At 44.0% G+C, this 14,468-nt stretch overlaps 1 protein-coding gene across 1 annotated transcript in view; it reads right to left on the reverse strand.

Moving 5' to 3' along the window:
- Positions 1-9,083: 9,083 nt before the first annotated feature.
- Positions 9,084-14,468, reverse strand: part of SCFD1 (sec1 family domain containing 1) — a 52,623-nt gene continuing 47,238 nt past the window's right edge. Inside the window, exons 23-25 of the mRNA XM_009910753.2 lie at positions 12,512-12,577; positions 10,489-10,557; positions 9,084-9,893 (exon numbers count right to left, since the gene is read on the reverse strand). Of these exons, the coding sequence (XP_009909055.2) occupies positions 9,870-9,893; positions 10,489-10,557; positions 12,512-12,577 (159 nt within the window). The 3' untranslated portion in view covers positions 9,084-9,869. The remainder of the gene's footprint in view (positions 9,894-10,488; positions 10,558-12,511; positions 12,578-14,468) is intronic.

Below are 14,468 nucleotides of genomic sequence, written 5' to 3' on the forward strand. Positions count from 1 at the left end.
ACTGATGGAAGTAGAGTCTCCTCAGGAGCACAGGGCAGTATTATTTGCTTCATGTTCTTAGCACTATCTAATTTCCCATATGGACCAATCAGCACAAATCACCTCAGTAGATTTTCCTACCAATGTTGCTTTCAGCTTAGAATTAACCAGGTTGGAAAAGAACTTTGAGATCACTGAGTCTAACCTATCACCCAACACCACTGAATCAACTAAACCATGGCACTAAGTGCCTCATCCAGTCTCTTTTTAAACGCGATGGTGACTCCACCACCTTCCTGGGCAGCGCATTCCAATGGCCAATCACTCTTTCTGTGGACAATTTCTTCCTACCATCCAGCCTAAACCTCCCCCTGAACATCTTGAGACTGTTCTGTTGATTGCCTGGGAGAAGAGACCAACCCCCACCTGACTACAACCTCCCTTCAGGTAGTTGTAGACGGTAATAAGATCTCCCCTGAGCCTCCTCCAGGCTAAACAACCCCAGCTCCCTCAGCCTAGTTTGTGCTAGGACTGCTTCACCTCCAGACAGGGACTACAGAAAGGTATCTTTCTTCTATGATCTGTGGTTGTAACCTGTGGGATTTTAAGTAGGTATAGTTTAGCTAATTATTCTGAAATGTTTGGACTTTTTGCTAGAAACACAATGCATTCTAGAAACCTGTGGCATTAAGTCAGGACTGTGGATAAAGTAAGCACCCTCAGAGACAGCTCCACAGCTTCTGCATGGGCTTCTTTTAGTAAGGGCACTGCTTGAAAATGACACCGCTTGGTGAGTTCAGCCTTAAAATGAAAGCACTCTTTCCCAAGCATTTAGTGTGGGAAGAAACAGCAGCATGACAGCAAATACTGCTCATCATGAACACCTTTTAAATCAGAGTGTATGCATTTGAATTTCAAATCTCCTTCAACACTGGCAGCAGTAGAAAATTGTATTGTAATTTCTGCCTGTAAAAGCATTAGGACAAGATTTTTCTGGGGGGGAAGAAAAGGCAGTGAAATAGTTCAAATGTCTTTATGTGAAAGGTGCTGGTCAGGCAGAGAGGCTTGGCAGCAACACATTTATGGTGGGGTATGAGGCAAATAACACATTTTGATGCCCACAAACCTGCAGAAGCTGTGGGTGCAAGGAGGACACTGACCACCTACAGCCTAAGCCCTGTGGAGGTACCCGAGTCTGGCCACGTGGCCACTCCCAGGCCTTTTGTCAGACAGGAAGAATTAATGAAAGTGGGGAAATTCTTGAGTTCCTTTCCACTTAAATAGTGGTTCATTTATTCAGACTTCTGCTAACCAAGTCCATGCTGTACACCTTTGCTTGCTTTTTGCTTGTGAACAGTGCCACTGCTTCGGCAAAGGCCCGTTTCAAAGCTGAAGCCGTGGAAAGGTCAGATATAGTTTATAGCATCGGTATTCACCAATGGTTCTCTGGGAAGTGCATTCAGACACCTGACTGTTGCAAAAATAGTTTTGCAAAGTAAAAGCTCTTTTTCTGTGTTAGTGTTGAATTCCAGAGAAATGCATTCTTTTACCAAGGCTCCAGAGCAAGGTATGAAAAGCAGATTAGTGATGTTTGTGCGCTTCGGTGTAATAAAGCCCATTTGCCTTCTGGTGGTACCTTTCTTGGCCTCCTACCCTTCCTCCTCAAACAAAAGTCTTCAGCTACACATAGCATACCAGCTTAAGTACACTTTAAAAATGATAATTTAAAAGCCCTGTATAGCCAAAATAGCTCTGTTCCGGAACGACTCACAGCATGGTCTTTAAAACAGAACACCCAGCCACTAAGCTGTTCTGTGTCACCTCAAAACATCTGCTGGAAAACAAGGCTATAATAGATACATTGTTCTCAGATGCTGTTTCTTCTTTTTTGTTAAATCTTGTTAACTAGCCAGTATTTCATTTCAGTAGAACAGGGCCCTTTTCTCTTGCAATAGGAAAAACTTTCCTCCTACAAGGATAATTCTCTGTGCGTGCATGCCTCTACTTTCTTTTACATCTTTTCTTTTAAGAGACTCCAATTAAGAGCTAATCTAACTCAAATGGTGGCTGTTTACCCCTCTTGACTATTTCTTTCCTACAGTGCATGTGGCCCCCTCCTTCTTTCCCATGCCTTTACTTGCACTGATACTCTTGCCTCACTCCCTACAAAAGGATGATGTTCGTGCATGTGGCTGTGGTGCATTTTACCTTCGCTCTTCACCCTGTCACTCTAAATATCTGCTGCTCTCTAGGTTCTGTTCTTCATCTACAGCCCTCAAAGCTGGCACCATGTATTTCTCCTACAAACATACCCTCTTCTGTGGTCCATGAAGCAACAACGTGGTCCCATGATGATCAGATCAACTGGGTGCTCACACTATGGCATTGGTGTCCATCCACAACTCCCCTTCCCCCTTTCCTTAAGAGTAGAGTGTGAAGTAAGCCGAACTATGCTGAATCTACAAGGAAGCTCTGTAGTTGCTTTTAAGTCTAGGTTTAGAAATATAGAACATAAAATTAGAAATTAAAGTAGCTTTGTGACTCAGCTTGTAACCCAGGAGGGACCCTTTGGAGGTAGTCAGCAGAGAAGGAATCTCCTGAGGCCTTTGTTTTCATTCTTCCTTTGATGGGGAGTGTTTGCCTCTGAAATGGCAAAGTTTAAAGACTATCTGCACAAGCATCTGCTCTGAGCCAGCCCCTGAGAAATGACTGTATCTGTGAGCAAACTGGAAATAACATTGCTGCTGCCAGGTGAACTTGCAGACAGTTAAACTCTGGTCACAGTGGGGAAAGGGAAAAAGGAACACTGAGTTAAGAGAAAACACTTCTATTAAATTGCAAAAAAAAAGGAGGAGTAAATCTATTTCAAGTTGATTGCATTCCGTTGGAAGCGTGGCTCAGAGTACCCACCAACCAGTCAGGCTTCATGGAAATAACCTGGCGGCATTGGATTGGTAGTAATTTGATTGTAATTCACATTATCATGCCAACTCTTTTCCTACTATGGTTCTAACTGACCTACTGACTTCTTAGTTTTTGATGTGTACATGCACCTGATAGAGCAGGCCCAGAGGAGGGCCACCAAAATGATCAGGGGTCTGGAGTACCTCTGCTATGAGGGCAGGCTGAGGGAGCTGGGGTTGTTCAGCCTGGAGAAGAGAAGGATCTGGGGAGACCTAATAGTGGCCTTGTAGTACCTGAAAGGGGCCAACAAGAAGGCTGGAGAGGGACTGTTTACAAAGGTCTGCAGCGATAGGATGAAGGACAATGGGTTGAAATGAGAGAAGAGTAGATTTAGATTGGATGTCAGGAGGAAGTTCTTTACCATGAGAGTGGTGGAACGCTAGAAGAGGTGCCCAGGGAGGTAGTTGAGGCCCCATCCTTGGAGATATTCAAGGTCAGGCTGGACAAGGCTCTGAGCAACCTGATCTAGTGGAGGATGTCCCTGCTTACTGCAGGGGGGTTGGCTTGGGTGACCATTGGAGGTCCCTTCTAACTGAAACCATTCTTTGTTCAGATTTCAAATACCACAAAGGTACTTGCATAAGGAAGGCAACACATCCATCTAATGTAAATGAGACATGGAAAGTGTTAAGATTCCTAAAACCATGCTTTGTGTTTAATCATGAACTTGGCTTTTACCCTGAGGTGTGGAAATAGATATTGCATGTCTGTGTATACAGATATTTCTGGGGAGTTTTGGGGATGAACAAAAGAACACACAAAGATATTACAGGTGGATATTCCTTGGCTGTTGTCCTTTGTTGTGTTTCAGGAGTTTGATTCACATAGAGCTGTGTATTCCTGTAGGAGTACCAGTCTCTCCAAAACACTTGGGGACGTGATTGTATGCCTCACAAGGAGGACTGTTGGCATGAGCTGACGTTTTCCTGTGTCCAAACAGCTGTAGTGGTAGTTGTAGCAAAAGAGAACTTCTGTTTGTAGCCAGCTTCTTCCTGATGCACGGAGCTAGTTAAGAGCTTGTTTCCTTTCCAATACAGGGCTTGCAGCAAAGTAACAGCAGGACCAAACCTAATGTTTGGAGGTTTTTTCCCTTTGGTGCAGTATCCTGGAGCCACCTGTAGTCATTTGAGCTGTGTTTTCTTTGTGCTTATAGCTTCGGTTGACAACAGATCTGCAGGTTCTCTTTGGATAGGCAGCATTCACTTTTCCCCTGGCATTCAGTGCTGTGCCTAAACATGTGAGTTTATTGGATAGTTCCTTGGTAGCTGATTCTTCTCATGAAGGATGCCAGTGTGTCCCCAGTCTCATCCCTGGATCGGCAGGAGGTGATTTTAGGTGCTGGAGTTTCCCTGCTGTCTCTGTTTGGTGACAGTGGCTACCAACCATACATGCTCATTAGAGGTTCATGACTCAGTGCCCTGCTCTTCTTCTGGCCATCCTGCTGTGGAGGAGAGAGAAGAAAGGGAGAGAGATGGCTCCGGAGGGATGGGGCCCACTATTGCTGTTGCCGCTGGGTTATGTGCTAATCGCTACTGTGGAAAGTGCATGGGAGCCTGCATAGTGTCTCTGTAGTCTTGCTGACTGGTAGTACCATTACTTTCTGTCCTTGCCTTTCATTTTAGGGCAGAATCTCTCTCCTTTTATGATCCCTTCCCCTTCCTGCACTCCTTTACATCCTGATGCCTCAGGGAGGGTCTGATTCTCCATTGTAAGGGAAGGGTGGAATCCCTTCAGTTACCGTCCTCACCCGTGGTTACACTGAACAATGAGCATTTGACTGGTCCAAAGCTTTTCATAAACCAACAAAGCTAGTCCCAAGACCTGCCAGCCATGTGAATGCTTCCTTCTGTTTGTGTCAGCCCAAGACCTTCTGATCTGGGCCTTCAGGTGGGGGAAGGAAGGTGGCTCATCTTGACCTACCCTTACTGATGCCACTCGAGTTCCCTACCCAGGCATCAAAGCTTTCTGTGCTGTCTGGCTTTCAGACCACGGCACTGGGCCTTACAGAATACTGTTCCTCAAGCTTCAGAGGCACTGGAGTTTGAGCAGCAAGGAAATCCTTATCCTGGACAATCTGTGAGTTGCAGAGCTGAGATCTAGGCTGTGTTGAAACTTACAGCTCTGGCAGTCATGGGGTTGCAGACGCTGCCAAACTAAGGTGGTATTGAAGATGCAGCTGCAAATCACTCTCAGTCCTCCCATCCCTCTCCAGTTTAGCCTTCAAAGTGAGGAGCCAAAAAACCCAAACCCAACAAGCCTGTTTGAGAAGTTGGCATTTGACACAGTGACTGCTCGCTCACAGGCATTAGGATGCAGGAGTGGAAGTCTTCTTACATTCAGGAGCATGATCAGAAAAATTGGAACACTGTGTGTAGAAGGGGTAAACCTTAGGGAAGTGGTAAAAATACTTGAACACAATGGAATCCCTTCAAGGCAGTGATTTGAAGTGAAAGGATGGGGCAGTCCTAGAGTAAGATTGTCTTTTGGTGAATACCTTTTGAGGTCATTTAACTTTTCTATTGATAGTGTGTGTGGGGGGGGAAAAAAGTATCTGAATATCACAAAAAAGTGACCTATTAACTAAATGACGGAGACATTTGCTGGTGGTTTCTGTCTTTGATACTTTCCAAAGAATTCTGGATCCAAGGCAGCCCAAGTTGCATTTACTTTTTTAACCACTGTTTTTGTTCCCCAAACAAGCATTTATTAGTAATAGGTGACAGAAAGCAAGGTCATCGTGTGCTAAATCTCATGTGTTGTTTTTTGCTTCAGGAACTTTGGGTGTACAAATATTTCTGTGGGTTTGGGAAGGGAACTAGCTGTTTCCTTTGAGGTATCAGTCAGTCTGAGCATTCTGGGGCTAAATCCTTGTCTCTGCTGGGACACTGAAATAGGTTTCTAAGGCCCTTTTATTCAGTTTAGGGCTCACACCAGTGTTGATGAAAACCCTTTAAAAACTGTCAGGCTCTGAGGAAGGCCTGGCTAGGATAGTGATGAGCTTGGCACTTGAAGCCCAGATTCCGACCAGATAGAGACTGCTCAGAGGGAGGCCAGGCCAGGAGCATAGCAGAACAAATTACAAATGACACCTAAAGCAGGAAAAGGAACTTGGAAAACATTGTGGATTTGGTGTTCGTGGTTGGACAGCCACAATTATCAAACGACATGAGTTTTCATCAGGTTTTCACTGAATGGTTGACTAAGCAGGATACTATCCTACAGTGCAGGGAGTGTGCTTTTGATCATTGGCATTGCAGCAAGCTGAAGGGGAGAGGCAAGGGAAAAAAAGACACACACTTAATTCTATTCAACAAGCAGAAGATTTTATCACCAAAAGAACCCCAAAGCAAGCAAAAAAGAAACCCCCAAGATGTCTCTGCAGAAGGGTGACTTCCTTTTTGGTTCGCCTATTTTTCATGCTTGTGCTCTGAGCCTGCTGAATTCAGCTTTTCCAGTGAGGGGTGAGTGTGGCTAAAGATCTGAGCACTCTCTTTTCACTGAGGGTCCTGGGCTGATGACAACACACTTTTTTTTCTTGCTCTATGCAAGGCAAGATTACCAGATTCCCTCCCCTGGGGAGAAAACATGATCTGCAGAACCATCAGAAAGCTGTTGAAGTGGCTAGCAAAGACTGGTACAATTTTCAATCCCCAGGCATACAGTGAGTGTCCACCAAGTGTGTTTGTCTTTGGTGCTCCTAGAAGATTTCCAGTTGTTTTCCTTTCCTCTTCTCTTTCAAACTCCCACGTATCTCCCACCTCATGGTTCCAGTAACCACAAATTCCCTGGAGGTGTTCAAGGCCAGGATGGACGAGGACTTGGACACCCAAGTCTAGTTGAGAAGTATCTCTGCCCAAGTGGGGTTGGAGTAGATGATCTCTGAGGTCCCTTCCAACCTAAGCCATCCCATGTTCTCGTTTGAGGGTGAGTTCACATCCCAGCTGGAGCTCAATAGTTTAGCTGTCAACACTCACAGGAAAATGAAACAAAAGATCCTTCTGGGGGACTGGAACATACTGCTTAAGGAATCTGAAGAAAATGTTGTGCCAGCAGTGTTTCACATCTTTCATATATAGAAATCAAGGCTCTATTTTAGTGTGAGCAAACCTGGCACTACAGCAACAAGCTTTGCTCAAATCCACAAGAAGTATGCACCTGCCTGTGAAACATGTCAGAATCCATCATCTGTTGTTGCTGTCTCTCCCTTGTATGGTTTTGTGACCTAGAATCATTGAATGGCTTAGGTTAGAAGGGACCTTAAGGATCATCTACTCCAACCCTCACCATGGGCAGGGATGCCTCTCAACTAGACTCAGCTGCTCAAGGCCTTGTCCAACCTGGCCTTGAACAGCCCCGGGAAGGAGGCAGCCATAGCCTCCCTGTGCAACCTATTCCAGTCTCACCACCCTCCTACTGAAGAACTAAGATCCAATATAAACCCTTATCTTAAAACCATTCTCCCTTGTCGTATTGCTGGATACCCTCATGGAAAGTCCCTCTCCAGCCTTCCTGTAGGATCCCTTTCAGGTGATGGAAGGCATCTCTAAGGCCCCCCTGGAGTCTTCTCTAGGCTAAACCACCCCAGCTCCCTCAGCTTATCCTTATAGCACAGTGACTGGTTATAAACTGCTAAGCTTGCCAAAGAGCCACTAACAATGTTTACCTCTGAATGAACCATGGAGAATTCTTGTACAACCTTCTACACTCCCAATTTCACAAGAGGTACTTGGGGTGCAAGAGCATGGCACAAACCCCACCCTGCCATAACACAGGTCGTCAGAAGAGAAGTACCATCACATACACTGTTACAGAGAGAGGGAACAGTGAATCTGAGATTTTAATTGTAACAGAGTTTTAGGACTACTCATACAACCCAGAAAATTAGTTTTGAGAGGAAATAGAAGTATGTTGGAGTACAAAACCTGTATTTATTCAGCTTTTGAAAAAACCAAACCAAGAACTAACCATGCTAGCACCACAGACCACCACAGATGACCCGGCCACAAACAAAACCTATCTCCAGACTGCAAAGGAAGTCCTTGAACACAGCCATGCAAGCAATTTCTGGTATCTTTACAGAGTTTCCTGAAACAGCAAATTCTGCAAGCTGTGATTTAGGAGTGCTCCTGGTTTAAATGAAGAGAGTCCATCGTATCACAGGCAGCCACAAGATCTGGACAGAAAGCGGTCAGCAGTTTTTCAGGAGTTGGCCGTCAGCTGCAGGGTTAAAACTCTGCAGATGAAACTCGGTTTTCTTGGGGGTAGGTTATAGTTCAAGCTCCCAGAACAAACTCCCATAGGAAGCAATAAACACCTTAAATGTCATTTTCTTTTCCAAAAGCACTTTGTCCTTGTTTTCACTAACAAATACATTAGGGAATAGAGTAACAAACCACATTTGCCACAGTGAGGCCTTGCTGGCTGAGGTATGGGAGAGTGCTAACATACATCAACTATAATTAACACCACAATATTTATTGACTTGGCAAAGTTAGAAGTTTATAGTAGTGCACTGAGTAGCTTACACCACTGGTTAATTAAATAACATTATTACTTTTTGATAACAGTGTCTAGATTATGCATTGTTACACTCTTAAGGAACAGCTGTGTTTCTTGTATAGATGTTCTGGGGGAAAAGTATTGCCCTTAGAGAAAAACTAACATTCAGCATTGAAGAATAGTGCAAAAAGCACTGCTGAAAAATGGGTGAGTCAGGCAATCTCAGGAGCTCACAGTTCAAGAAACTCATGTGTGTTTTTGTTTGAGTGTGTGAGGCCTCACTTTGAAGACATGATACTGCAGCAGCAGTAACACTGCTGTTTCATGGAATGGTCTGGGTTGGAAGGGCCACCACAGGTCATCTAGTCCAAGCCCCTCTGCAGTAAGCAGGGGCATTCTCTACTAGATTTGGTTGCCCAGAGCCCTGTTGAGCCTCACTTTGAATAGCTCCAGGGTTGGGGCCTCAGCTACCTCCCTGGGCAACCTCTTCCAGTGTTTCCAGAGAGGATGTTTCTAGAGGCAGAGACTTGCCTCCATAAAGAAATGTTCCTACCTTCTCTCAGTTCCTGTATGTTCTGTACAGAGCTATAACTACTGGCAAAATGTAATTGTATCATGAGATTCTTCAACCTTCTAACCCACCCTTACCTCATGCAGTTCTTGCAAACTGTACCTTAAGGATGTGATTATGCAACAGTTAGAGCTGTTCTGTGAGAGTGACTTGGTTTCTTCCCAAATATAACAGTCAAAGCAGGTACAATAGAAAGTGCAGAAGAAATTATTAAAGATTTCACTGGTTTTCAGTTCAAAACTGACTGTGTAGGCAAGCATTTTTCTCTTAACCTTAAGAGAAAAGCTAAATTAACCTATCAGGAACTTGTACTGAAGGTATCTTCAGGTACATCTTTGGATCATCAAGCAAAGCGTGCACAAGTCTAAGTACAATGACTCGGGTGAAATAAAAGGGTAAGAAGTAGGAGTGGCTCTCTTGGACTAAGGCTGTCTGTGGTCCTGAAAGGCTGGTTTGTCCTTTTCAATTCTGTTCAGTAAGATAATCTGGCTTTCAAGAAGAACATATCTCCTAAAGACAGATTTGACCTTTTCATCAAGCTATTGCTTTGTTTACTGTAACAGAAGCTACATCTAAGAACTTGATTTCAGCCAGCTCTGTCACACACCACAGCTAATACTGCATTTGGAATGTAATAACAACGTGAAACTGAGCCCCAACAAAACCACAGCAGGTTTCAAGGTTTATTTGTGAAATGCTGATATACACTGTATTAATTACAGATCTTGTTGGAGAGGTTAGCATAAGAAATGGGTTAGACTTTTAATACAATGACAAAATTATAGGTAAGAAGACATCTGAATGTTGTAACAATTCTCTGTTGTCAGGTTGCCATCCAGGTAATGGTGTTTCAGCCTTATTTCTGGCCAAGTTGGGACAGCTGAAGACAAAGAGACAGAAAACCATTAGGCTGCTAATCTTATTCTTTTAGTCAAACTCATCTGCAGTGCATACAGTAAGTATTTCTGTCCTATAAGCTGTGTTTTTCTCTTACTCTATTGCCAGCATATTTTCGGTTGTATTTCATGCATTCTCCTCACAGGAGTGGATCTGAGCTTCAACTCTTAAGATCTGAACAAACCTCAGAGGTAAAGGTGCAGTATCCACTCGAGTCAACAAGAGTTAGTGTTACAAGCTGGTGAGTACCATTTGTCTCCTTCAAGTGCAACAAGAATCAACTTTAGTTCTTTACTGCACAGTTTTGAATAGTAATTTATTCACATCTTAGTAGGAAGCAAAACCATAGCTGGGTCCTGTTTGTGACCACCATGAATAATTTCTTGTTTCCCATTTGTGTTGGAATAAGGGATAGAGAAGTCCTGGGGATGCCAATGTTTTGAACAGCACTAAGAGACACAGACAACATCAACCTCCCACGTAGGCCAATTGGTGACGAACAGCAACATTTATCACAAAAGTTTAATGCCAGTTTTTAACCTGCCAAAGGCACTAGAGTAGCCTGGAAAGGTACCCACCTGTTTTATAAACTGTGTAGCGTTAAAAAGTTCACTGCAGCCATACAAGACGTGTTTGCCTTGTTTCCCCTAAAGAAAGGACAGGAAGAAAGGTGTTTAATGGAGTAGCAGAAGTGTTTTAAGCTCTTTGTATACCAACAAATAAAAATAGCTTGATGATATTGACAGAAAAAAGAATAGCTGTCCCACCAAGGGAAGGAAAACAGTTAAATGGGAGTGGAAAATGACAGAACAAGGGTAGAAAGTGGGGAAAAAAATGGGGCATTTTACAGATTTAAGCTCACTAGAATACTAAATTCTCTGACATAGCTATGAATGGCTTGGGGAAGCTAATACCCTTACTTCAGCAAACCCTGCCCCTTAAAATAACTGGGCACTGTGCTAAGAACAGTAGCAACATATTTATTGTGTCATGTTAGAGCCTGAGAACTTCCATCTGCAATTCATTTCCATATGCTGGGGACATTAAGACCTGCACTTTTTTGGGTAAAGGGATTCTGAAGCAAACCAAGATGTTCATTTCAGCCCAGTGCCTAACAGACAGTTTGCTGTTTACCAACACTCGCTTGGCAGTAAGGTTACCAAAGTGCTGTTAGCATTTTGGAAGTGAAAATTGGTTTAACACACACATAGTTTCAAATTGACTTTATTCCCAGTGTTGGGTAGTCAAGACAGCAGAATGTGCTGCCCAGGGAGGTGGTTGAGTCACCATGCCTGGATGTGTTTAAAGACCGTTTAGATGTGGTGCTTGGGGATATGGTGTAGGGGTGAACTTTGTAGCGTGGGGTCCATAGCTGGACTTAACAATCCCAGGGGTCTTTGCCAACCTGAATAAATGATTCTAATAAGCACACACATTCTGACTTTAGAGTCTTCAAGATTTACCTGGACACAAATCTCTCCTGGGCTTGTTTTGTGGAAGAAGTGTTGGGTTTTTTCCTCCATATTTATTCTTTTGAGTGAATAGCCTCAGTCTGGCCCATCACAGGACAGGATAATTGTACGATGAACAAGGTTAAGATCATGAATGAATGATGGTGTGCTGCTGCTCTCAGAGACTCATTACCTACTTCAGAATTTGATCAAGATTCCTTTTGGTATGTTTTTATTTCTGGGAAGTGCTTGAAAGAAGACCACTCCTGTAATGACACAGAGTTAGTCTTTTGCTATCCAGGTGTTCTGCTAGGCTGGCCAGCCAGAACTAGAACCCTTGAATCTGCTGCACAGATGGTTACATGTGTTGTTGTATGTTACCTATTTATTTGTGCATGTGACCTCTTAGGATTTTAACACACAGATTCTGCAGCACATCAACAATAAGCTTCCATCGATTCATTAAACTTCTGAATGTGGGTAAATACTAAATGCTTAGATGTTGATGCCAACCTGCTCTTTGCTTTGACAGCAGAGGATTTGCATGACATTGGCTTCTGAAACAACAGAACTTGTGCTCAGGTAAGATTGTTTGTAAAATAAGATGTTGTTATCTGCAGGCCTCCTTCTGAACTGCCTTGGTCTTCATATGTTGGATACAAAGAAGGACTGGAGTGTGTCTTTGGTGAGATTTAGGGAAACCAGAGAATTCCGAGCAGCTCCTGATTTTTCAAGGCCATGACACTCTACAGCTGCTTTATTTAACCACAACAAAATAGTAACAGCACTCCTAGTAACAGAGTACCAACCAGACTGACAGCATTTGATGTATCGGTACAGAGGACAGGTTAATTCAGTTACACCTGCTGACACTTTTCAACCATGTTACATAGCATGAAGAGGAAACAAAGCAGAACAGTTTATTTACTCAATTTGGAAGTGCAACACGAGCAAAGCCATCAGAAACAGTAACTCTTTGTTGGTCTGAATTAGTAATCCATGTTTTCTACTAACAACTTCCCCCCAGACTCTGTACATAACAAAAAGGTTAAGGCTAATTTAACAGACTTGATCTTCTACATGCTACATGTTACAGACAACCTACTCTTATCAGCAAGTTGTGGGTGACAACTGACAGCAATGCACATACCTTTATGTAGTCAATAAGATTCTGATATTCAATATAGTTGCCTCCTCCAACTACAAACACTATGGCCTAAAAGGCAACACACACATCATCAGAGTATGCAAATTCTTAAAGTTCCAGCAGTAAAAGATTAGCAATACCATTAACCCTGCAGCAAAAATCATCCTAACCCCACTGCAGCCAAGTAACAACTGCATACAGAAGCCCTGTGTCCCTACCTGAAAGAAGCTAATGGGAGTGTTGTAGCAGGATGCAAGTGAGCAAGCTGAGAGCTTTTAACACATCATTACCTTCTACTAAAGAAAGATTTGAAACAGATGCAGTTCCAAGGTGTTACTTTTTTCTGGGGAGATGTTTGCAGTGTCCCTAGGAAGAGTTACAATATTTCCTTGGACACTTAAGAATTAATTTGGGGCACAAATAAAATACATCAGTTCCAAAGGAGGACAGTTTCTCATTATTGGGTGTATCAGTTGATGAGAAGCTCACCATGAGCTGCCAGCGTGCTCATGCAGCCTAGAAGGCAAATCCTATCATAACCTGCTGGCCACCACTCCTCTTGACGCAGTCTAAGAGAGGAGATTGTGCTCTTGTAAGACCCCACCTCAAATACTCTGTCCAGTTCTCCTGTCCCCATCATAAGGACACAGAACTGCTGCAGCGAGTCCAGATGAGGGCTATAAAGATGACCCAAGGGCTGGAACACCTCTGCTGTCAGGACAGGCTGAGGGAGTTGGAGTTGCCTCAGCCTAAAGAAAAGACTGTACGGAGACCTTAGAGCTGCCTTCCGATACCTGTAACGGGGGATCCTACAGGAAGGCTGCAGAGGGACTTTTCATAAGGGTGTCCAGCAATTAGACAAGGTGGGAATGGTTTGAAGCTGAGGCAGAGTAGGGTTAGGCTGGATCTTAGGAAGCAGTTCTTCAGTATGAGGTTGTAGATGCCTCCTCCCTGGGAGTGTTTATGGCCAGGCCGGATGAGACCTTGAGCAGCTGAGTCTAGCTGAGAGGCATCCCTGCCCATGTCAGGGAAGCTGGAGTAGATTTGGGTTATGAAACTTTGTAGTAAAAGCAGGTAAGCAAGACTTTCACTATTTGCAAATACTTATCTTGAAAAATACTGAAAGCTAGTGGCATTTGTATCACATGGCAACATCTGTTGGCTTGCTTTTTGCCTTTAATTGCAGAGACTCTTTAAAGCACTGTCAACTTAACCCAGGGGTTAATGCTGCTGTTTAAGACAAAGGATTAAATCCAGAGAGCATTCTAAAGATCTGGTATAAAAAAAAAAGAAGAGTTTAAATTTTTGTGTACCTGATTCTGCCAAACAGAAAGGGCCCTGGGGGTGCTGATTGACAGCTGACTGAACTTGAGCCAGCAGTGTGCCCAGGTGGCCAAGAAGGCCAATGGCATCCTGGCCTGCATCAAGAATAGTGTGGCCAGCAGGAACAGGGAAGTCATTGTGCCCCTGTACTCTGCATTGGTTAGGCCCCACCTTGAGTACTGTGTCCAGTTCTGGGCCCCTCAGTTTAAGAAGGACATTGAGACACTTGAGCGTGTCCAGAGAAGGGCAATGAGGCTGGGGAGAGGCCTTGAGCACAAGCCCTATGAGGAGAGGCTGAGGGAGCTGGGATTGTTTAGCGTGGAGAAGAGGAGGTTCAGGGGAGACCTTATTGCTCTCTACAACTACCTGAAGGGTGGTTGTAGCCAGGAGGGGGCTGGTCTGTTCTCCCAGGCAACCAGCACCAGAACAAGAGGACACAGTCTCAAGCTGCACCAGGGGAAGTTTAGGCTGGAGGTGAAGAGAAAGTTCTTCACTGAGAGAGTTGTTAGCCATTGGAATGTGCTGCCCAGGGAGGTGGTGAAGTCACCATCCCTGGAGGTGTTCAAGGGGGGATTGGATGTGGCACTTGGTGCCATGGTTTAGTCATGAGGTCTGTGGTGACAGGTTGGACTTGATG

The sequence above is a fragment of the Dryobates pubescens genome, chromosome 5 (genome assembly GCF_014839835.1).
Source record: "Dryobates pubescens isolate bDryPub1 chromosome 5, bDryPub1.pri, whole genome shotgun sequence".
Lineage (NCBI taxonomy): Eukaryota > Metazoa > Chordata > Aves > Piciformes > Picidae > Dryobates > Dryobates pubescens.